The sequence below is a fragment of the Vombatus ursinus genome, unplaced genomic scaffold, assembly GCF_900497805.2.
Source record: "Vombatus ursinus unplaced genomic scaffold, bare-nosed wombat genome assembly UNPS02014812.1, whole genome shotgun sequence".
Taxonomy (NCBI): domain Eukaryota; kingdom Metazoa; phylum Chordata; class Mammalia; order Diprotodontia; family Vombatidae; genus Vombatus; species Vombatus ursinus.
Genome location: NW_020954590.1, coordinates 45,204,822 through 45,229,720, shown reverse-complemented (window position 1 = coordinate 45,229,720; position 24,899 = coordinate 45,204,822). Strand labels below are relative to the sequence as shown.

The 24,899-nt window shown below is 38.3% G+C and overlaps 1 protein-coding gene across 6 annotated transcripts in view; it reads right to left on the bottom strand.

The window, feature by feature from the left end:
- Window positions 1-23,990, bottom strand: part of LOC114054060 (disks large-associated protein 1) — a 411,078-nt gene extending 387,088 nt beyond the window's left edge. For 2 of the 6 annotated variants that reach the window (XM_027877129.1, XM_027877130.1), the window contains exon 1: window positions 23,037-23,990. In XM_027877129.1, coding sequence (XP_027732930.1) covers window positions 23,037-23,990 — 954 coding nt within the window. Of the gene's footprint in view, window positions 1-16,284; window positions 16,360-16,751; window positions 16,845-23,036 lie in introns of those variants that run through there. The other 4 variants (XM_027877131.1, XM_027877134.1, XM_027877132.1 and 1 more) reach the window with 2 other exon arrangements.
- Between the last annotated feature and the right edge of the window lie 909 nt (window positions 23,991-24,899).

The following is a 24,899-nucleotide window of genomic DNA, read 5'->3' as shown; positions in this document are numbered from 1 at the left end:
TCTCATGTTTGCACTTGAATCTCCAGCATCTAGTATAGTCTGTGCCTAGCACTTATTAGCCATTAAGTTTTTAGCAACTGAGCAGACATTAGTTTTCTTGTCTATAAAGTGAGAGGGTCCATTAGATAATGTCTAAGTGCCATCCCATCTTTAAAAAGTGCCAGGATTCTCAATTACTTAGACAAGTAGGGAATAGTGATAGCTACGATTTTGGAGGGAAAAATATATTTTTCTGAAAAAAATGGGTAAGTTAATCATAAGCATAATTAAGCACAAAGAACAGGGATAGGCTAGCATAATTATAGAAAAACACTATGGAGAAATTGAGCATATAAATATGGCAGAAAATGATCAGAAAATTATAGTGTATAATACAATATCATATCAGTAATGTAGTGCCCTCGTTTAAAATGCAACAAATGATAGTTGCTGTTTTACATAGTACTATCAGGTTTATAAAGTAATTTACATAAATTATCTCAACTCAGATCGTATCTCAAGGGCAAGGGAACAGAATTTGTAAACTATAGATTAGATGGCTTGACTTTGATTTATGACAAGATTCTAGAACATATTACTAAAGGGATGATTAATTCACATTCAGAAAAGGAAGCAGGGATCACAATGGCCTATCATGGCTTCATGAAGAAGGGGTCACAGAATCACAGATTGTCTAGTTCTTCAGTTTTAATGATACTCAAACACCTTTTGTTTATACTCTGAGCATACCTTGTCTACTACTTTCTCCTCCTTTTGATACTATGACATGTGTTAGTGGTGCTGCCACAGAAAAGGTTGACCCTTCAGATGTTGGAGGAGAGAAAGGAGAAGACATATAAAGAGAAGAGGATGGTAAAACTGGCTAGGAAGGCATAGGTTGATTGGGAAATTATGGAGGAGTTAAGCTCAGAAATGACTAATCTTGGGTCTGTCTGACTTCTAATTAGAGTGTGGTTATATTCAAAAAAACACAAAAGAAACCACTTTCTATTTACTTTATGTCAGCTTGAAAAGTAGTAATGTGAAAGTTAAGGCAAATACAATTCAGAAAATGAACTCACTTTGATTAAAAATGTAGTTCAATAGATTGTATAAAATGTAATAAAAAATTATTTTGGGAGCACAATGATTATGTAAGGTTGAGTATGTGGTAAGGCAACTGGTACATTACAATTTGCATCCTATGGATTTCTCTCTCTTTTTTTCTCCTTAAACCTCATAACACAACCCTACCAACGAGCTCTTGTTACTAGGTAGATTTTTTTCAGCTCTTTGTGAAAGCCTTAGCGAGTAGGCTGCAAGCAGGAAAATCCGCTATTTATAGGTGTTTCGACTAAAAGTGTCTGTTCAATATGTTATGGAAGACTTCCAAGAGGTGGGAGAACAGGAAGCCATCGCCTAAAATCAACTAGAAGACTGGGGGAGTGTTATGGGGGAAATGAGAGATTTTACATGGAAACATTTGAGGCAGATGATTGAGGAGTCATTTTCGGAGTTCAGGATTAGAAACTTAAAGGAATTCGCCCAAACCTGTTACTGCCAGGCCCTTAGCTACATAACAAAGCCAGCCAAACTCTTGATAATTCATTAGAGAAGAGAACAGAGAAAGTTTCACCTCCCAGGATACCTTTAAGATAGGATTTTCCTGAGAGGAGGTTTCCTTTCGGTCATCAACTTCCACAAGAGTTGATAGTCAGATACTGTGTCTGCAAAGCTATAATTTCCTGAAGGTCTAGAAGTCTGTTCTCTTGTATTATTTTTATAAGATGATGTTTTATGTTTTTCATGACAAGGATATTGTGAAATTCACATGTGAAGGGTTTACATAAATTCATGTAAGACAGATCTGTAATGGCTTCTCAAGGAGGAGATCAGGGTATTTGGAGGAATATCACTAAGCTGAGAATTGAAAGGAGTGTCCCTAGTCCTTACTAAGTCAATCTTTTTAAGTATGTTCCCAGTTTGACTTTAGAGAAATTTAGGAATAAAAGTCCAGGAGCTTCAGGTTCAAAGTAATTCCCAAGCCTTACTTGCAGGTCTGATTAGGTTCCAGGGCCTTTTAGTTTGATCCATAGAATTGCCACACCGCTCTTGAAGTTACACTGAGGGTTTAGAATCAATTTAAAATCTCCCTCTTACAAACCTGTTCCAAAACAGTTCTATGCCTTTGCCAGCTTCAGAAGGACCAGATAGAACCTCTCTAATCCCAGCATGGCTTGTGGGGATTCATGTACCTGACTAGTCCTTGGCAGCTTCTATGATCTGTTCATCTTTGTTTTTATAAGGTCTGGTCATCATCTATAATTGGTTATGTAAACCATTAATCTGCTATATGAGTAGGCACCATTCATCATAAGCTCCTTCTATGCTTCACAGCCCAAAATACTTCTTTATCAACCCCCCATTCTCTCTTTTCTTATAGTCTCTGGTGAAGAAGTAGACTTTCTCCTGCCAAGACCAACCCCTCCACTTGTGCTCTTTATTCCATAATGTGCTGTCTCTTCTGGGATATTGTCCCATCCATAATTTCCTCTCTTACTTTCACTTTAATTTCTCCTTATCCATTGGCTCCATCTTGGCTGACATGTCCAACACTCCCAACACTCCCACGTCCTTAAGAACTCTTTGCTTGACCTGGCCATTCCTTCAAGCTATCATCCTCTACATCTTCATTTCATAGCCAAACTCTTAGAAAAACTTATCTATGGTAATTACCTCTATTTTTTTTAACCTCTCATTTCCTTCTGAATTTTTTTTTCTTTTTTTTTTGATGAGGCAATTGGGGTTAAGTGACTTGCCCAGGGTCACACAGCTAGTAAATGTTAAGTGTCTGAGGCCAGATTTGAACTCAGGTCTTCCTCTCTCCAAGGCCGGATCTCTATCTACTGTGCCACCTAGCTGCTCCTTCCTTCTCAATTCTTTGCAATGTGGTTTGTAGTCCCAAATGAACCTAACTTGACATGGTTACCACTGATTTCTTTATCATAATTTCTTAGTTCTCACATTTATTGACCTCTTTTGTTTATATTGTTGATTATACCCTCCTCCTAGCCCCATTCTTCTCTTGGATTATGTGATACTGCTCTTTCTTGGTTTTCCTATCTGACCACTAAGTGTAGGCATACTCCAAGGCTCTGATCTGGGTTCTCTTCTCTCTCCCAACTCTTGGCAATCTCATTACTTACCAAGGGTTTAAATATCATTCCTATGCAAATGACTTCTAAATCCACATGCTAGACAAACAACTAAGCATTTAATAAGTACCTGTTATTATAGGTGCTTAATACCTATTATACCTGCTCTGCTAAGTGGTGAAGATACCAAGAAAAAAATAACACCAGTCCTTGTTTTCCAGTCCCATATTATCACTTGCCTTCAGGATATCATCTGGATGTCCCACAGGCACCTTAAACTTAGTATGTCCAAAACAGAACTCATTGTATTTTCCCTAAAACCCATCCTTCCACATTTCTGTCTACAGAAACATCAGATTTCCAGAGTACCAGCCATCCTTAACTCTTCCCTCTCTCTCTTAACCCCATAACGAATCACTTGCCAAGTCTTTTTGACTCTACATCCACAATATATCTAGCATCTATCCCTTTTTCTCCACTCAAACTGCCTCTATCTAGCTCAGTCACTCATCATATTTTACAATCCTAACTGGTCTTCACGCCTCTAGATTCTTTCTACTTCAATTATCTCTAGGATAAAATACAAAATCATAAGCCTGGCATTTAAAGCCCTTCTCAGTATGACTCCTGTTTACCTTTTCAGTCTTATTTCATATAACTCCCCTCCATGCATTCTGTGTTCCATTCAAATTGGGCTATTTGTTATTCTCCACCCATGAAAATGTAGGTGCATTGTTTTGGCTGGGGATGATTAAAATATTTCTGGAGAGAGGATTGGAAAAGTTTCATATGCCACACTCATCAGGCATCCTGTCATAGTAGAAAAAAAGCCCTGGACTAGAGTCAAGAAACCTGAGTTTGAATACTACTTATTTATTTGTGACTTTTCCTTTATATGCCTCTGTTTCCTTATCAATAAAATTAATGAGTCATATTTCATGATTTGGAGTATTCCTTCCAAATCTACATCCTATTATTATGTAATCTTTACCCTTAATCATATTCCTTCCTTCCTCTTTCAGGACCTTGCTCCAGAAGTCATCCTCTCTCATCCTTCCTCTTCCAGGATCTTATTCTAGTAGTCATCGTATCATTTTCAATTATTTCATTTTAATAATTTTCAAAAAATATCATCTGGAGTGCTAACATTCACAATGAGTTGAAGCTAGTAAGGGAAGCGGAGAAGAACAAAAGGGGTTTTATTAGCTATATTGGAAGAAAAATAGTCAAAGAAGGGATAAGATCTATGTTTGGGGTAGATGGGACAATAACTGATGACAGAGAGAAGGAAGAACTGCTCAATTCATGTTTTCCTTCTGTCTCATTCTGAACAAATGATGGAAAAAATGACCAACAGGGAGTTGGTATCCAAGGTAAATGAAGAGCTATAAGGAAGGACCTGGATGCCCTTGATGGATTTAACTCACCTGGCCCAGAGAAACTACACTGTCAGTAATATTTGAAGGATCATGGAAAATGGAACATGTACCACAAGACCTGAGAAAGGCAAATAATGTCCTGAAAAGGGAACAAGAACAGAATCTGTAACCTCTAGACCAGTGAGCTTGACACTGATTCCTGAGAAAGTTGGAGAATGGCTTGCTAAAGGGATGGTTAATGAAAATTCAGAAAAGAAAGAGGTGGTTGCAAGGAGCCAGAATGAATGATTCAGGAACAGATAATATCAGACTAACTTTATTTCCTTTAATAACAGTTAATAAACTGATAATTGAAGGGAAGAATGTAGATATTGTTTATGTCAATTTTAGCAAAGCATTTGATAAAATATCTCTGGCTATTCTTTTGGAGAAGATGGAGAGAATAGACATGGATTCAATGAATGGATTAAGGACTGGTTGATGGCTAGGTTCAGAGTAGCTATTAACGATTCAATCTTAATGTGATGGGGAATCTCCATTCAGAGTACCTCTAGGATCTCTGCCTGGTCCTCTGTCATTCAACATTATCAATGACTTGGATGAGTTGCAAATGACATGCTCATCATATTGGCAGATGACATCAACTTTGGAGTAACAAGGTGGATGGCAGTCAGAATTAAAAAGATCTTGACAGAATAGATTTATCTAGATGAAGAGAAGCAAGGATCAGAGTTACTAGAGAAGTGCTTTAACACCATAGAGATGCTCCTGAATGGACCAGTGACATCAAAGCCTGTAGCCCATAGTTGCAAATCAACCCAAGCATATGGGTTTTCCTCCCTCATATGTTTCCTTACCAGGTTTCTGGGTATGACCACTTTCCTCCATAGATGCTGAGTGTATTAGAGGAAAAGTGTTACCAGGTTTATTTTTGGTTGTAATGTATTTATTATTATTGATTTGGTTTACTATATGAGATCTTGCGATCTTATTTTTTTGTTGCTTTATTGCTAAGTAAATGCATCTGTTTAAAATTTTAAAAAATGTTGACAGATTAGAGCATTGGATTAAATCTAACATGATGAAATTTAATAGGGGTAAATATAAAGTTTTACACTTTGGCTGAAAAAATCAACCTCAAAAGTATAAAAACAGAGGAGGTATGCTTAGGTAGCATATTTGTCTGAAAAAGATCCAGATATTTTATAGAATGGCAGCCTTGATGAGAGTCAGCAGTATGATATGGCAATCCCCAAGAGCTAATGACATCTTGGACAGAACTAAGACATTAATTTCAGGAATAAGGAGGCGATAGTTCATTTTTACTCAGCCCTAGTCAGAACTCATCTGGATTACTGTATTCAGTTCTGAATGCCACAGTTTAAGAAAGATATTGTGTAGGCTGTAGAGCACATAGGGGATGGCAACCGATATGTTGAAGGGCCTTAAGTCCATGTAATATGAGGATCAGTTGAAAGAATTAGGGATGTTTATCTTGGAAAAGAGAAGCCTGGAGGGGTGTATGATAATTTTCTTCAAGTGTCTGAAGGTCATCATGTGGAAAGGAGATTAGACTTGTGTTTGGCCCCAAAAAGCAAAATCAGAAGTTGAAGAGGCAAATTTAAGCTTGAAATTAAGCTTAAACTTCCAAAACTTTTCAATAATGGCATGGACTTCCTTGAGAGATGGTGGCTTTTTTCTCATTGGAGGTCTTTTAGCTGAGGTTGGATGCCACTTCTCCAGTATTCCATCATGAGGATACCTTTTGAGTATCGCTTAGACTAAAAGGCTGCTGAGATTCACCTCCCAATTTCTTTGACTCTCCTTCTCTAGTAGTTGCTTCTCATTGGTTATAAATATGGTGAAATTGGGGCAGCTAGGTGGCACAGTGGATAGAGCACCAGCCCTGAAGTCAGGAGGACCTGAGTTCAAATCCAGTCTCAGACCAAACACTTGACACTTACTAGCTGGGTAACCCTGGGCAAGTCACTTAACCCTGATTGCCTAAAAATACATAAATAAATAATTGTGATGAAATCTCCACAATGCTAGAGCAAATCTTTCCTTGATCTTGCTAGCTCATCTAGCTACCACCCTCTCTCCTTCATTGCCAAGTTTTTTGAAAAATACATTTTCTATATCTGATGCCTCTGTTTCCTCCTACACTTTTGCCTCAATTTCTTCAAATCCAGCTTTTGTCCTTAGCACTCTGCTTAAACTCTTATCATCTTTCTTGGTCTCTTTGCAGCATTTGACATTGCTGGAAACCATTTCCTATTAGGTATAGAGACTAATACTACATTCTTCTGGTTCTCCTCATATTTTCCTGACTAGTCTGAGTGTGTGTCCTCTTCCCAGCCCTTTAACATGTGGTAAAGGGCAGATTCCTTGAGGCTCTGTCCTTGGCCCTCTTTTCTTTTCCTTAACTACTACAGTTTCGATAACCACCTTTATGCAGGTGACTCACAAATCTGTATTTCCAATTCTGAACTCTAGTCCTGAATTTCTACTTGTCTATTAGCCATCTCCAGTACCTCAACTGTTCTAAAACTGAATTTATTTATATCTCCCCCTCTCATCTTAAGTCTGCTCCTCCTTCTTTTATATTTATTTATTTTTTTAATTCATGGAACAAAACAAGCATTTCCACAACATGGCTCCTCCTTCTTTGCTACTTGTTTGCAGTATCATCATTCTTTTCTATTTCCTAGATTTAATACCTTGGTATTATTTTCAAATCTTCTTTCTTTCCTTTATCTTTTGTATCTAATCAGTATAGTCAATTCCTCTGCCAAAACTTCTTTTGCATCTGTTTCTTCTTCTCTATTGCCACTGTCCACTCTTTCATGAAAACCCCCTGGATTAGTGCAATGACCTCAGAGCAGGTCTTCCTTCTTCCACTCTTCCCCTTTTCACCAATTTATCTTTCATATTGATGCCAGAATGATATTTTCTGTTCAAAGATATTCAACGACTCCTTATTGTCCATAGAACAAAGTTCAAACCTTTTGAGATACCTTATCTTACTCTCTTATGCCCAATCCATATCCTGGTCAAGCTGCAATACTCCTTACCTCACCAAAGATCTATGTCTTTCTGCTTCTATTTCTGCTTCTGCTATTCCCTAGTCTAAACTGGTATCCTGCCTCTGTCTGTTGAGTTTTTACTTGCCTTTTAAAGCCCAGCTCCATACTATCTCATTTATGGGGTCCTTCCTGATCCCTCTGGCAACTAATTCTCTTCATGCTTAGATGTGTAGCAGTAATTCTGAAACTTTCTAATTCTAATCCACTTATATAATCCCTTGTATTATAACAATTTGTCTTTATGTCTCATCTTCTTAACTAACTTACATGATAAACTCCATGAAGGCAGAGGACATTTTTGTGTCTATTCAGTTTTTCCTCAAATGTGTAGCAAACTGCTCTATATACAAAAGGAATTTAACAAATGTTTATTGAATATGTAAATGAGTTAAAAATAATGTGAAGAGGGACCATTAAATTCACTCACAAGAAGGTTGCATGATGTAGTGCAAACTGGGTTGTACTGTCTGTAAGAAGACTTTATTTTAAGTTTGAAACCTGCTAATATTTAGTGAAAGGACTTTGGACAAGTTTCTTCACCTCTGTATCTTGATTTCTTCATCTGGTCAACAAGTATTTATTAAATGTTTACTGTATACCTCATACTGTGATAAGTGAGGAGGATACAAAGAAAGGCAAAAATCTGTCCCACATTCTAATAGGGCAAACAACGCGCAAATAATTATATGCCAACAAGATATATACAGATGAATTAGAGATAATCATAGATGGAGGGCACTAGCATTAAGAGGGGCTTAGGAAAGACTTCTTACAAAAGGTGTGATTTTAGTTAAGATTTTAAGGAAGCCAGGGAAGCCAGGATCCAGAGATGGGGAGGGAGAGAATTCCAGGAATGGGGGACAGATAGTGAAAATGTTAACAGTCAGTAGATAGAGTGCCTTTTTTCAAGTGAGGAACAGAAAAAATGGCCCGAGGCACTTTTGTAGAATACAATGGAAATAAGGTACAAGAAGCCAGGAAAGGTAGGATAGGACCAGGTTATGAATGGCTACAATATAACAGGCTTAGACTAGACTACCTTTTAAGAAACAGTCAACTTACTGGAATTTCCTTAAAAATGGTTACATTAGCAAAATTTGGATTAGTGGGATTAGCCTTTCTATTGGATTTTAAACTGTACCAATCTTAGAAGTAAAGATCCAAGAGATTTGGAAGAGGACCAGATGCAGAAGAAAATGGCCTCAGTTATTAATTACCATTTGTTAAGATGCATAAACTAGGAAGAAGTAGCCGGATGAGTGTGGAGCATCTTATCAGGACTGCTAAGGAGCATCTGAAAATGTTTATCTTTTGTTTTGTGGTTAAGAAACTGTCACCTTAATTATTGCCATAATAACTAATGAACTAACTATTCTCTTTGGCTCAGGCTTTCCCCTGTCTTCTTGAAAGTGCAATTGTTTCTATTAATTTTAATGAGTTTCTGATTTATTTTCATTTGTGGTGGTAAACATTACAATGATCCACAAGCAGAAAAAAAACACTGGGAAAAATGGTTTTGAGAAAAGATAGCCTTTGAGTTTAGCCTATATTCTATGTTTATTCTCTACTAGCATGATAACTAATAGGCAAAACTGTTTCACATTTCATTTCAGTTTCTGTAGTCTTATGAGAACAATCCTACCAGATTTCCAATCATGATGATTAGTGAGTCAGCACTTACGGGTTCCAGAAATGAAAGGTATACAGGCTGCTATTATCTTTTAGTTGTACTTTCTGAAGGATGCTTGTGTTTCAGAGCTGTGGAGCTGAAGCAATCCCTAGGGACCTTGATGTGCCCTTTAATAAAGGAGGTGTGGAAGGGTGGGTGAGATCCAGGGTGGAATAGGCCTAAAAAGCTTCTCACACAACTAGAAACCCTACAGCTGTCCCCATTAATTAAGTGAGTCCTGTTGACTCAGCAAGACTTGCTTGAATGAGGCAGCTGTGTCCCCACAGAACTAAGGTGTAAACCCCAAAGCAGGTATTGTCTGAGCAAACAGAGGTCTTGAAGAAGCTAGGGGAGCTTGTGTTTCCTCAGTTAATATTGAACCATAGGAAACCTGACCCAGTGATTCTAAGTTGTCAAAGGATCAATGGCTTTGTTATCACTTCACCCACAGACTAAAGCTTTATTATGTTTGTTCACAGACTCAAATAGCCTAAGCCCCTAGCTGGTCCTATTCAGAGGGAAGGCCATTTTTCGTCACTGAAGCAATTTCTTTTCTCCTAACTGTGGTTTAAATGAAGACCAGACCTAGAAAAATAAATAACATGCTATGCACTTCTACTTATAGGCTAAATAGATGATAATACTCTTTGGGATTTGTACAGCAACTATTCTTAAAAGAACTCAACACTTTTAAAATATATTCCCTCCTTTGATTTCCTACTTTTTGTAATTAACATCACCCTGACCCCCAAGGGAAGTAAGTAAAATAATCATAAGTTTGTATTATTGTTCCCATTTTGCCAATGGAGGAACTGAGGTAGTAAGCAATCTGGCAAGTTGGCCCAAGTCACAGCTGAGTAAGGTAGCCATTTTTTCTGTTTGGCCATCCATGCCCCTCTCTATTAGACAATACTGTCATCTTAAGTAATTTAAGTAAGATATTAAGTATTATAATTTCCTAGTCTATTTGGCCACTAAGGGGACATATTCTCTTAAACATGCAAACATAGACCATTGCAGCATTATAATTACTTTCACCATATTAATAATGTACTTTTAGATAGCTATTATATAGCATTTCTTTCCAGAAGCACATTGACCTCTCACTCGTTGAAGACAGAACAACAACAAAAAGCAGATACAGGGTGAGCCTTGCTTAATTTAATTAAGAAAATCTTAGGCATAGATTGTTTAGACTCAAGTGGTCCATGAATAGATTTTAGGGGGACTGAATTTGAATTGGAAAAAATACATCTTTATTTTCCCTAACTTCTAACTAAAATTAAGCATTTTCTTTGATCAGGATTGTAGATGGCAAACATGATTTTGAGAGGGGTCCAAAGGCTTCACCAGACTACCAATGGTGTCCATAGCACAAATAAAAGGTTAAGAATCCCTGGTTCAGTTAACTGTCCAAAATCAGGGAGTAAGTTGATGGTATGACTTGGAGGTGGAGGGAGAAGTGTGAAGGACCTAAATTTCTTTAATATCTAGTCTAGGATTACGTCTCCCTTCCATGATCCAGTGGAATGACCACATTCCAACTTGCAGATATGGGTCACAATGGAGGAAATAATTTATAGTAGAGTTCCCCGAGCTTTTTTTTTTGGCCTAGAAGAGCTATTTTTTTGACTTTTGAATGTGTGGGGTGGGTGGAAGTGGGAAGTCAATGTTGCTAGTACAGTCCTTAAGTAAAAGAGCACTTAGGAGAAAGGTGGTGGTAGTAGTGACATCACTCTCAGGAAGACATGTGTCTTGGCTGGGAAAACAACAAGCTACTTGCTCTATAAGATCTTCAAAGGGAAACTCTCTTCTCACACCAACCTTCCCCATACTTTCTCCTCAAGTCAATTGTTCAGGATACCTGAAATCCTACCATTTGAAATGTGTTCCTTTGGATCTTGAGGAGCTCTTCTCCCCCAATAAAAGGCAAATACTCCATAAGAGAGGTTATAAGCAGAGATTCTTAACATTTTTTTGTGTGTCTTGTGGATCTCTTTGGCAGTCTGGTGAAGCCTATGGACTCCCTTCATAGAATGTTGTTTTTAAATGCATAAAATAAAATACACAGCATTACAAAGAAAACAAATTCTATTGAAATAAAGATTTATTTTTTTTACCCATTCACATTTAAGAATTCCCTGGCATCTATCTGCAGACCTCCTGAAATCCCAAGAACCCAAGTTAAGAACCTCTGTTAGGTTATTAATTTATCACATCCTCTCCAAGAGTGGGAACAAACTGCAAGCTTAGTAAGGGAATGGGGGAAAGGATAGCAGGAGGGGTGCACAGCAAAGATAAACTTTGGTGAAAAATTGTAACATTTGATTTTACCATTCTGCCTAGAAAAGGTCTTGAATTGGGTTGGGAGGCACCGGGGCTGGGTAGATTAGATAGCACAATCCTGAACATATTTGTTCTATTTTCTTTGTTTCCTCTTGAGGTTTGACTTCCTCACAATAAAGCAGGTGGGGGTTTAGGATTGATGGGAGAACTGTGGAGCCACATTTATCCTTTTGTAAGTTTAAAATACTCTACAGTCATTTGTAGATCTGTATTTATAAATCACAGGTAATTATTTAGGAAATAGTTGTGTGTGTGTGTGTGTGTGTGTGTGTGTGTGTGTGCATGCCCATTTTTAAGCATTTAGATTTTAACTTTTGACCTATATTCTTCTCTTCTCTTCCTGTGCCTCTGTCTATCCACTCAAAGACAAAAAAGTATGATTTTTGATATATGATCATAGATTTTGAGTTGGAAGGAAATTTAGAGGCCATCCTAACACTTTTATTTCATTGGTGGGAAACTGAGGCTCAGAGAGGTTGAGTTACTTACTCAGAATCACACAGTCAGTAAATTTCTATGTGTGGTTTTTAACCCATATCTTTCTCTTTCCAAGTCTAACACTCTATCCATTGTACCATATTGCTTCTCCATTTGGTCTTATGACAACCTGAGAGTATGGTAAGAATACATAAGCTAGTGTTTAAAAGAATCTTAATCTTTTTTTAAAAATTATTTTCCTTATTTTAAAAAAAAACTCATCTATTCATTTATTTTTAACATCCATTAATTTTTTTGACTTCCAAATTCTCTTCCTCCTTTTAGCCACTCCCCCACTCATTGAGAAGGCATATTAATTATACATGTGAAGTCATGCAAAACATTTCCATATTAGGCAAGTCATAAAAAGAGCAAGGAAAATATAGTGAAAAAGTATGCATCTATCTGCATTCAGAATTCATCAAAAGAACTTTAATTTTGAGAAGAAAAGTTGAGTAGTAGGAGGAGCCCAGAAGTTCACTCCTAACTAGCTGTGTGATCTTGAGTAAGTCATATCACTTCCCTTGGCCTCTGTTTCCTCATTTGTAAAAAGAGGGAGTTGGACTATAATAGCTTAAAACCCCACTAAGATTACAGAAAGACCCTATATACACAATAGAAAGCAGCCAAAAGGAAAAAAAAGATGCAGTTATATGATTCTATGTTATTGTTGTTGGCAGTGAAAGAAAAATATATACATATAAGTTCACTGGAACTCCTTGAGTCTCATTAAGGCAAGTGGGCCATTTCTATTAGCAACACTATTCTTTGCATATTTGGGCACTGAATATAACCTGTGTCTATAAAGAGACTTTTTTCTATAAGCTGAACATCAGGGCCAGTCTTCTTACTTTGTAGTTGCCCCTTCTCCATGTATTCTGGGTATGGTCCATTTAAAATGGATATTATTTCATGAAATAGTGTTCTAAAAGGACATATATTATTAAAGTGTGGGTGTATGCCTATGCAGGTATAACACACACATATAAGCATGCTGTCGTTGTTATTTAGTTGACTGAGTTGTGTCCTACTCTTTGTGAACCTGTGGACCATACTGTCCATGGGGTTTTCTTGGCAGACATACTGGAGTGGTTTGCATGTCCTTCTCCAGTGCATTAAAGTGAACAGAGGTTAAGTGACTTGCCCAGGGTCACATAGCTAGTAAGTGTCTGATGCTGGATTTGAACTCAGGTCTTCCTGACTCCAGGCCCAGCCCTCTATCCACTGATCCACCTAGCTGCCTCTAACATATATGTATATGTCATCTAAAATATAAATATGAGTGGCAACTATAGAGTCCATAGAATGCTGCTTACCAGACCAAGTCTGTCCCATCTTGAGTTTGAATTTTGAAGTCTTCTAACTTGGGGCAACATAATTTAAGTTCAATAGAATTTATGTTCCTTGAAGTTAGGGGCTATATCATTTTTGCCTTTGTCCCAGCTTCTAGTGCAGTGCCTGGCACATAGTAGGAGCTTAATAAATTCTTGTTGAATGACTAAAGATAGACAAAGAAAGCCCAGGAATAGAAAAATAATGCTGTACCCCTGAACAAAAGTATTGCTCTCCAAACTCATTTTGTAATGAAATGGAACTGGGGTAGAGTTTCTTCTTGTACTTCAGTAAATGGAAAAATCCCATTTTCAGAGATACTCTCAGGAAAATGTCTATAATTAGAAGATCAGGGGACTCATAATAGCTCTTGTCTTGGTCCCAAGTGCTTTCTTTAAGAAGGAACAGAATAAAAATGAATAAAAACAAGGAATGTGTCAAAGGTAACAGAAAAACAATGGGTCTTTGAGTTGGTGACATACCTCTCAGCTCTCCTCCTCTCTCTCCCATTACCCCCTCCCCCCAATATCTTATTCCTTTTCTCTTTCAGCTTTGGAAAATATACTCTTTCCTCAGTTTGGCAGATGAAGAAGTGAGGATGAGAGTGGTAGCAGGGGAAGAGAAGTTAGTTATATCCTTACTGAATAGTAACTGTGCATAAGAAACAGTATGTGACAGTTAGATAAAAGAGACAAGATTTCTGCCTGTAAAGAGATTTCACTCTAAAACTTTAGACATATAATAAGATACATACACGTATATGTCAGTTAAAAAATCAGATCACCAACATTTCCCTCTGTGCCATATTGGGCTCCAAATGCCCAATAGTTGGAACAGAATCTTCTGGTGAAGAGAAGTTGGTAAGGAGAAATGTTAGATGAGGCAAAATACCACTGATAAAACAAATAAATAAGTTCAATTTATACACATCCTTTCTCAGAAAGAGGAAACATTTGTTTCTGCAAATCTTTCAGACTCATGATATAAGTCATAGTAAAATCAGTCACAAAACTAATTCTTCTCTTGTCTAGCTCATTGGTAAACTCGGATTGACTGAAATGAATATTCCTCTTTAATTCCTTAGTACATTGATTTGGCAATTTGTGGTATGATTGAGAGTGCCAAGTAGATGACTTAGTGTGACAATCAGGAATCTTGGACTTTTCAGGCTGACAAAAATCATCATCTACACAAATCATAAATAACAGGTTTTTGTAACACCTGCTATTCATCATTGGCTATTAAGAAAAGTTGCTTCTTACTCCTAATAACCTGGCAACAGTCATAAAAAATTAATCCTTTTGCAGAAGGAAAATCAGTTTAGCCATGTTGCATATCTTTGTTGTTGGCTATCAGGGGCTTTTCAAAGCACTGTGTGCATTAAAAAACAAACAAACAGAAAGCAAATGTGTTGTGTGTTTTTGCATGTTGCCTCTCATTTAAATATGATGTAAAATACAGCACAAGACACAACAGTTTCTTCTAAAATTGGCAAAAAACTGTATTATTGGAGGAATAATCAAAGAGAAAAACAACCCCTACTACCAAGATATATGTATCTTATGCTAAGGATTAATATTACCTCATTGATCTACATTCATTACCATACTGTAACCCCAAGGAATCAACTATAACATATTACATACAGAAAACTTCTGGCTTTGGTTTATCCTAGTTTCTTTTCAACTTGTCTAAAACGTATTTAGGATACTGGATTTAGAGATCAACAACAATAATTCTCACATTAATTGCTTCCAAAGAGGTCTTTCCCATATATTTTTGATCTTTGAGCTATTTCTGAGCCTTTCAGAATCCTTAGTCTCCCATAGGATTTGGCTATTATCATAAGAAAAAAAAATGTGGACCATGTATGGACAGGACCTTGGACAGGGCTAACAGAGGATTAGACTGAAAATCCTCAAATTTCATTTACTGAGTACTGACTCCATGTTTAAACCTAGTTCATAACAAGTAAGCTTGTTTTTTATTAAGTGGAGAAGGAGGAAAGTAATGATCTATCAAGATCATTATAGAAAGGTCTCAGGGAATAGTCCACATAAACCAAAGTACAAATATATTCAAGAACTGTGACATACACTTGCTGAGCTATAAAGGCAACTTAAGAGTAGAGAAGAATATTTACTAATTCAGCTAAAGGCTTTGAAAAGCCTTGAAAAGCAGCTGAGAAACATCATTTTAGTCAAATTCATTATCAGAACTGTTCAACACTTATGGATTTCCCAGTAAGTAGCTTTTAACACAATTAGTCCAATTCAAATTGCCCTAAAATGAGGTGTGTATGTGGGGTGGCAGGGGATTAGGAGGAGAGAGAAAGAAGGATAACTGGGCAAAGATCAGAATTTTCTACAATAGGATACTTTAAAATAGCTATAATTTATACCTGCAATGAAAACAAAATCCTTGGTTCATGTTTCCAGTAAAGAATTCTTTAGCAATCTTTTATGATGCCTTACTTATGGAGGCAAAAAAAAAAATTAATCCAGAAAAGAACACTTCCAGGATATTTAATCATATAGCAAAAAAATAGTAAGCTTTAAGCTTCCTGCCCTGGAAAGCTGGCTGGTCCCACTTCTATTCCCTAGCACAGATAATGTCCTCTAATGACACTTTACTAGCTCATCTGTGTCAATGAAATATTATCTAAAAGTCCCTGTGGAGATACTGATTTAAAACTATCTGATGTTTCAACTTGTTTTCTTACCATCTATACACACATTAAGTTGCTAGCTACTTTAGCCTGACTAACACATTAGTTTTAGCAGAAACAAAAATGAAAAAGACAATACCCGCAACAACACATTAACACAATATGCAAAGGAACAGAAGAGTTTAGCCCAGACCTGGTCATTCCTTCCATTTCTGGAAACGTGAACACAAACCGAAGAGACCCACTCAGCCTTAAAAAGGTCGATCATTTTCCTCTCTTAAAATTTCATCTCTAACAGAATGCTTTCTCTCCTTCTGTCTCCTTGCTTGCTTTCTCTTTCCCCCTCTCTCTCCTTTTCTTCTCCTCTCTCTACTTCTACCGGAGAGCATTTGTTTTTCTTTCCTGCTTCTGCTGTGGATGAACGCAAACTCCACGATTTGAGGTGATTTTTTTTTTAAGACTAACAGTTGGGAATCTAAAATCCTGCTATTCTGAATGGCTTCACATGCCAGTTGCTAGAAACACAGTGCTTACATAAAGAGTCATGAAGAGACAAGAGTCCTGTGATTTTTAAGCAAAAAGCTAATATCTTAAAAGAACCATCCTTTTCTCCTTTGGTCCTATTTCTATTTACCTTTAGACTCCACAATTAGCACTTACCCTGAGATGTGCCATAAATGCTCTATTCCAAATGTATAAAAGCCAACCACATCTCATCTGAGAATTAAACAGTTTTAATGTCTTCAAATCCATGTCCCTGCTCCAGCCCCTGACAGAGACAGTCACTGGCAGCAGTACAACAATTCTGAACACCAGACATCTGATTCTTGACATTTAAAAATAACAATATTGGTAAAAAAGAGGAGCCTTTTTTAAATTAACTGCAAACAGCTTGTGAGTGAGGACATATTGCCAATTGTATGTGTTAATCTGAACATGTGATGATTTCAACCTTGCAATATTGAGTTTCTGAATTGATGCCATAGAGGAACCATAATACCTATGGAACTGATCAGTTTCCTGTATAGTCACAGTAACAACATCATGCAATTGGTTTACTAGAAGTTTATCTAGCAGTTGTACAAAGGAATAAATCCTGGCAAGTCAAGTAAAAATCAAATAGTTCTTTTATTGGTCTGAGAGAGTTCCTATCAGTATTTATGTGTGTATATCTTATAGATAGACAACTAGATGCCAATTAGTGTGAATACTGAATCTCCTGAAGTGGTCACATGTATTCAAATTCACACTTTTAAAAGTTATAATTGTATAAAATTTTGGTTCCAGCCTAGTGGAAAAATGTGGTGCAAATTCGAATAATTCAGCTACTTCATGGGATTCATTACTTGTACTAAGTGGAATCCAGGCATATGCACATGAAAAGTAAAGCAGAAAGAGAAAATGAACAAATTTATTCATTATTTGTATGCTTTAGTTATATGTGTTTGTTTCAATGGCAAAAGCTAAATGTTAGTTCTCTTATATGGTGCTCTATAGAGGTTTGTCCACATTGCATTGTTGTGTTTATCTCCCTAGTGTGAAATTCAAAACTTGTGAAAAAAAAGATGCTCATGAAATCTCAACCTGGACCCAACTAATGATAATTTTTAATGTTTATAGACCACTTTAAGATTTGCAAAGAGCTTTGTATATGTGAATAGAGTGATAGACTTGAAGTCAGGAAGACTTGCTCAAGTGCTGCCTTAAATACTAGCTGTGTGATCCTAAATCTCTCTTAAAAGGACTATCAGTCAATCAAATCAACAGGCATTTATTAATCTCCTACTATGTGTTAGACACTGTGCTAGGTCACAAGTACATAAATAGAAAGAATGAAATACAGCCTACTATAAATGACGTTATGTCTGCACACATATACCAGTTACTTTTTGTACATAAAGGAATCAAAGAAAGGAGAAAACTCTACTATGGTAATCTGTTCTTGGTTTCTTTCTCTTTTTTTCTTTTTTTTTGGCTAGGCAATGGGGTTAAGTGACTTGCCCAGGGTCACACAGCTAGTAAGTGTTATGTGTCTTTGGCGGGATTTGAACTCAGGTCCTCCCGAACCAGGGCCGGTGCTCTATCCACTACATCACCTAGCTGCCCCTATTATTAATTTTTTTTGATGTAACTATCTGATGTAAGAATATGTGGGTATTTGTGAACTAGTGAAAACTAGTTCGACTAGTACAGCCTCAGCCTCCCCCAGGATGCATATATGCTAAGGCTAATTAAGTCAGAGATTGGGCATTGTGTCTCCCTTTCCTCCCCTCCCCCCACCCCAATCCTTTCCCCTAACCTCTTACTGGATAACACAGAGTTAAGTTCTCTGCATCCCTGCCCCTCATTCTTCTCTTTTTATTAGGCAAGTCAGGAAATAAGTCTCATTTCACTGGTCCTGACTATACTACTATCTTCCCCTACTGACGATAGGGCAGGCTCCCGTTAATGCCAACTGGCTCTTTGCCTAAATTTCTATGTAAGTTTGACCGGAGTGCAAAAATTGTTGCAAGATTCCACAACTGGCGCCACCCCACTCTGTCCCACCCTTGGCCAAGGGCAATGGGGGCCACATGCTAAGATTGCTCCCTGTTGGCATCTATTCTCCACCTTACTTTGTGATCAGTAATTAATCCTTTTTAAACAGCTATTTTTGTGTGGCACTGGTGCTCTTCATCTGAACAATCCCGCATTATAGTATATTATTTCCATTTCAAAGATGAGTAAACTGAGGGGTTCAGAAAGGTTAGATGACTTGCTTTGAGTTAAACAGCTTAAGTGTCAGAAGCTATATTTAAACCCAGATCTCTTGCCTGGCTTCAAGTCCAGGCTATTTTTATTATTCTATATTGCCTCTCTATTTAATAATGACTGTTAGTAATTGGTAATCTACATAGTACATATTAGCTAAAACTACAGCAGGAAACTTTTCTATATCTCCTTTCAATATTGTGGGGCTGGGTTTTAGCATGCAATTGGTGTAGAAGCTTGGTGGCTATGGGTTAAAACACCCGTATATCTGCCTTGAAATGTCATAGGTAGAGCTAGAGTTATCATTCCTCAGGGAGAGAATTCCTCAGGGTATGCTAAATTTCTTTCCCTCCTTGCAAGGGAGACCTATTGCTTTCACTGAGGAGAACTCTCATTCTCCTCCTTACCAGGTAAACACATAGAGATCAGGAACACATTCTTCAACCTTTTGTCTGGAAAATAACACAAAAGAGCTGCTAGAAATCACTTTACTTTCCATTTATTTCACTTAAAAGCCTACCACAGCACCTGGAATTCTGAAATGTGTTACTAATCAAAATATTGCTTCAATTTGATCCCTTCAAGAATTATGAAGGTGGGACAGAATTACAGTGTGTACTTCATTTTATTTTTTTTTTGCAAATGGTTGGGTGTTTTTACTTTCTATTCAGGTTTGGTTGCTCCCCAAAATGGAATATGATTATTAACATGTTTACTGCCTTTTAAAAATTTCAGAATTATGTATATATATACATATATATATATGTAAATATGACATGCTTAAATGAAGGCAAAAATTTGAAAATGGAAAGTGGAAACTGGAAAAGTTTTGAAAATTTCAAATCTTTAAAGCATGAGGTTTCTTTTTATAACACTGAAATACAGAATCTTATACTGACTCAAATATCTGAGACCTTCTCATTTCTTTAATAGTACTCCATTTATATACAAACATTTCCCCTAAAGCTATATCTCCTCCTACTTCCCTACCCCAAGTTATTTTCATTCTTAAGTGAAAGAAGGGGAGAAGGAAAAGGATACATGAAATTATGGAGGAATAAACCTACCTACAAAGGCAGAACTCAAATCCACTTCCAATCTTTCATTATCCTATTAGACTTTTCCATCTATCCTTTCACTTATTTACTAAAGCATAGATACTTATTCAAAGTTACATAGCAGGCATAGGTAAAATTATTTGTTATTCATGCATCTTAATGTTTCTGTGTGAGGAATTGTCTGGTGTTGGCTACTGCCAAGTGTGGGTTTGTGGCAAGATGGGGTAGGAACAAGATATTAGGAAGTAACCGGAGCTCACGCTCCCGAGGCAGGGGCTGTGCTAGGCGGAGTTGTGGTGAACTGGGATGGGAACTGGATACGGAGAAGTAACCGGAGCTCACACTCCTGAGGCAGTGGGCAGTGCTATGTGGAGCTGTGATAAGCTGGAGAAGGAACAGGATACAAGGAAGTAGCTGGAGCATGTGCTCCTGAGGCAGGGGGCTGTGCCACGTGGGAGTGGGATGGCAGAGAACGAGTTCCTTTGTCTAGTCCTCCTCCCTAGGTACAATGCTAACCCCAGACGCCTCCTTCCTGTGTCCAAACCTGACTTCCTGGGTCACGTGCTTTCCCTTTGTCTATGCACTAACCCCCAGACGCCTCCTTCCTGTATCTGGTCCTAGCCTCCTGCATCACTTCCTCTCCCTTGGTTCACTAAACCCAGACATCCCCTTCCGGTATCTGATCCTACAATCAATGTCTAGTAGGCGGGCTGAGGAGGAGGGGCTAAGTAGGTACTTAAGGAACAGTAGAGATCGGAGCTCTCTCTTTGCTCCTGCTCTCTTGCTCTGGCCTTCCTGCTTGGCCTTGCTGTGATGGCCTCTGAATAAAGCTTGAGTGTTGGCACCTCTTGATCGGCTCATCTCTGTGTTTATCCGGGTGGGCACCGAAGACTGGTAAGTATGACTCTGGCAGCCTGCTCCTTATAGGAGGAGAGTGCACGGCACGGCCGGCACATTTCTGCCAACTTTTTGCTCTGTCAAAAATTCTTATCTAGATCACTAACTTCAGGGGTGAGCCTGACTTAGATTCTTAAAAGAATTCTATAGGGAAAGAGTCTGACATTATATTTAACAGTTATCTTTATGTTACGTAGAGTGATTTGTGATGACTGTTCTAGCCACCTTATTAGGGCAACTATATCGTAACAGAAGGGGGATCCTCCCCCTTTGCCTTTCCTTCATCCCTACTCCCCCCAGATGCCATGTCTTGGGGTAGGAGTGTAGGGGTAGGGATGGGAATATTTAAATGGGCACTCACTTTGCTTGGACGAATTGAAAGTCAATGACAAAGTTCCTTGTAGTAAAGTGGAAGAACTCTCAACCTTACCATCTGCCCTGCCCTGATGCTATACCTTTCATTCCCTTAGGAACTGCCATCTTACCTGATGATATAACCCAGGGGTGGGGAACTTTCGGTCTCAAGGCCACATGTGGCCCTCTAGGTCCTCAAGTTCGGCCCTTTGACTGAATCCAAACTTCACCGAACAAATCCCCTTAATAAAAGGATTTGTCCTATAAAGCGGACTCAGTCAAAAGGCCACACCCAAGGATATAATATTATAACCTCAGGACCTTGGGCCTCGCCATATGTATCTCAGCTGCACATTTTGGACTTCCAGATCACTCCATTTGCCACACAGCTCTATTTTCTTATATATGTTGTCTCTCCCAATTAGAGCGTGAGTTCCTTTAGAACAGAGACCATCTTGCCTTTTCTATTTGTATACCCAGCACTTTGCACATAGTTAAGTGGTTAATAAATGCTTCATTGATTCATTGATCTTTGCTGCTTCCTCTGAACTTCAGGAAGATGGGTCATAATGTTTTCATGACGTGGCCCTAAGGTACTGCTGACTGCCCCTCTGCATGACCTTTCTTTGGGACATTTCCTCTTGGGTACCATGGAAGCTTTCCAAAGCAGAGATGGTGCCTGCAGGTGGGCCATGATTTCAAATCAGAAAAGAGCAGTCAGGGAGAACTCCATAAAAGACACATTTTTCTTGCTTTTTCTTTCACAATAGGAGTGTGAAGATGGGAGAGAGGAATATATAAAAGCATAAAAAAGAAGTAAATGCAAAGGCTAGCCATATGGAGGGATGGGCTTGTGGCAAATCCCAGTCTGCATTATATACAAGTACTTGCACACTCTCCATGCACTCCCGTCTTTCTTTCTTCACACTCCAATGTATGAGATTTGTTAAAAATAAACAACAAGGATATTAGATCAGGGAAAAGCAGCAGGAGACCGTGGGTAGTGGTTGGGAAGGCACTATCTGCCTTCAACGCATGTGTGTGTTCTGTATATTGACATTTATATATACTGCATATTTACTTTTATTGTGTTTTGTTCTATTGATGCTGCCTTCTTAGAGCTTGACTATGTTAGTTTCTGTGCCTGTGATTGTTTGGTCTCTGTGCACTAGGAGGTCCTCCCACTTAAGCAGGGATCATAGGATTATAACATAAAGCTATAGTCCAGTCTCCTCATTTTAGTTGGAGAATCTAAAATGTCAGAGAAGTTGAGATGGAGCCTGGGTTCAAATCCAGGACCTTTAAATCCCAATCTCTGTGCTATTCTGTTTCTGCTGTGCTGTTTTTCCTCAGGTTAGGAATGGTTGGCTCAGTTCTCCATGTACTCGGCGTGGCTCTGATAAATACAGAGCTACTAATAAAGCACCTCTACACCTAACAGTTCTTTCTAGAATTTTATCACATAGAGCTCTCATTGAATTTCAAAGTGCTAAATCTTGTATTAACAAAAGGTAGATTTCAGACTTTTTTTCTCTATCCCACATCTTTTAGGAAGGGAGGAAAGCAAAGTATTAATAATGATGTCTTACATTTATGTGGACTCACACTTTTCAGAATTTACTACCGTTCTTATCTCTTTTGATTTTCATAACAACTGAGACAGACAGATCAGCTATATTTTCCTAATTTGATCTAAGATATATAGATGTTAAGTAATATTCCCTGGGTCACAGAATTAGTTAGCAACAGAGCCAAGAATAGAATCTATTTCTCTCCACTTAGCCCCATGTTCTTTCCACTATTACACCATAGCAATATTGAAGACAGAGCACCACCATGATTAAATGAGTGTTTCTAAATAGCAGTCACTCCACAAAGACTTTACCTGAAGATATTGGCAGGATCGTTCCTGTTGACAGGTTTCTGACTTCACCAAGGCCTGGTCGACATTAACTGAAGCTTTCTGGTAAACTTCACGGGCCCTACTCACTGTCAAGGTTGAGGACCAGGCACTCTTCTTCAGGAGTGGGGCATCCAGGTTGACGGGAAGATTTGCACAGGTAGAACACTTGACATCATTATTACTCCTGGAGGCCTTGATTGCATGTTCGTTGATTGTATTGTAAGCCTCCATGAAATACTGTGAGGCAGAGCGGTCTGGGCACCGGCCCATTGTCATCACTGCTGAGGGGGCATGATAGAGGCAGACATCACCATCCAAGTTGTCATCAGAGCTCCACCAACCTGAGGCATTCGAACGGGCTTTGGGTTCAGGCCGTCTTTCTTTGCTCTTATTTCTCTTGCTGTACCTCATTGTCTGTGTGTCATCTGGGCTGGCTTTGCCTCCATTGATGCTGCCCTTGGAGGGTCCCTCCAGAGAATGAGACTTGGTAAAAAGCTTCTGGACAGAGTGGACCAGGTGACGAATCCTTCCTGGGCTGTCACTACGGTGCTCCACAGCAGTTCTCTTGTACTGCAAGGTGTGGTAACCGTCTCTGTTGAGGGGGAGCTGCCTTTCAAATTGGTCCAGGAGGTTGGGAGGAAGGCGATTTGCCTTGTTAGCTAGGGTGCGGGGAACCAGCGCACATTCCTCCTTCAACTCTTGCTGGGAGTTGTAATGCCTCCTAGGGAAGGTACTGCTGGCCAGGGGGTCATTGAAGGGGACCACACACTCAGCTTGGAAGGAGTTCCTCTGAGTGTAGTAAGGGTGGTCAGCAGGGTGAGGCTCTACTGGGCTTAACAAGTATGGCTTCCTGTCTGCGTGATGGGATAGAGAGTCACAGGCAGAATCACAGGTCACTCCGTGATGGTGACTACGGCTGCTAGATAATCCTTTCATTGCTGATGCAAAGTGACTGCCAATGTCATCTACACCATGTGGCTATGTTCCAGACGGGTCTCTGGGAAAAGCCTAGAAAAATAAAGAATAAGAATGATGAGCTATTTAAACTCTACTTAGTGAACAGCCATTTCTTATCTTAAATATGCTTTCTGTATGTTAAATCTCTTGTGGTAATTATTGTCTAATACTGATGAAAATAGCTCACATTCATATAGTATTTTGGGACTTGCAAAGCACTTTGCCTACTTTATCTCATTTCATAAATGTAGAACAAAGACACATTTCTTTCCATCATCTCCTGGCTATAGCTTAAATGCCCTGTTAAGAAAGTCTTTAGCCTCTTAGCAGGTAAGAGTTGACTCTAAAACTTTTGGTGGAGATCATAGGCATGGAAATTATTAGTCTTTGAAAACCTGTGGGGGTCATGAAGAGTCAGACATGACTGAAAATGACTCAACAACAACAACAACAAAAACAACAACAACAATATGACTGTCATATTATTTACAAATGATCTGGATGAATTCCTTCCTCTTCCCAACTACTTTTTATCACTGAAGATACCATAATCTGGCTCCCGCCTTACTTTAGGGTTTTAGTGTAAATTACATCTCTTCACTCACTTTACTTTCTATTCAGACTAGTCTGCTCGCTGTTTCCCATACACAACATTCCATTTTTTTGGGTCTTTATACCTTTTCACAGGTATCCTCATCTCTGAAATGAAATAAATTTCCTTCTGACCTCTGCCTCATACCTGTGTTCCAAGTTCATTTTAAGTGTCTTGTCCTATAGGAAGTCTATCCTGATTACTTCTAGTGGCTTGTATCCTTTCCAAGAAATTATTTTATATGTATTTTCTATCTATCTATCTATCTATCTATCTATCTATCTATCTATCTATCT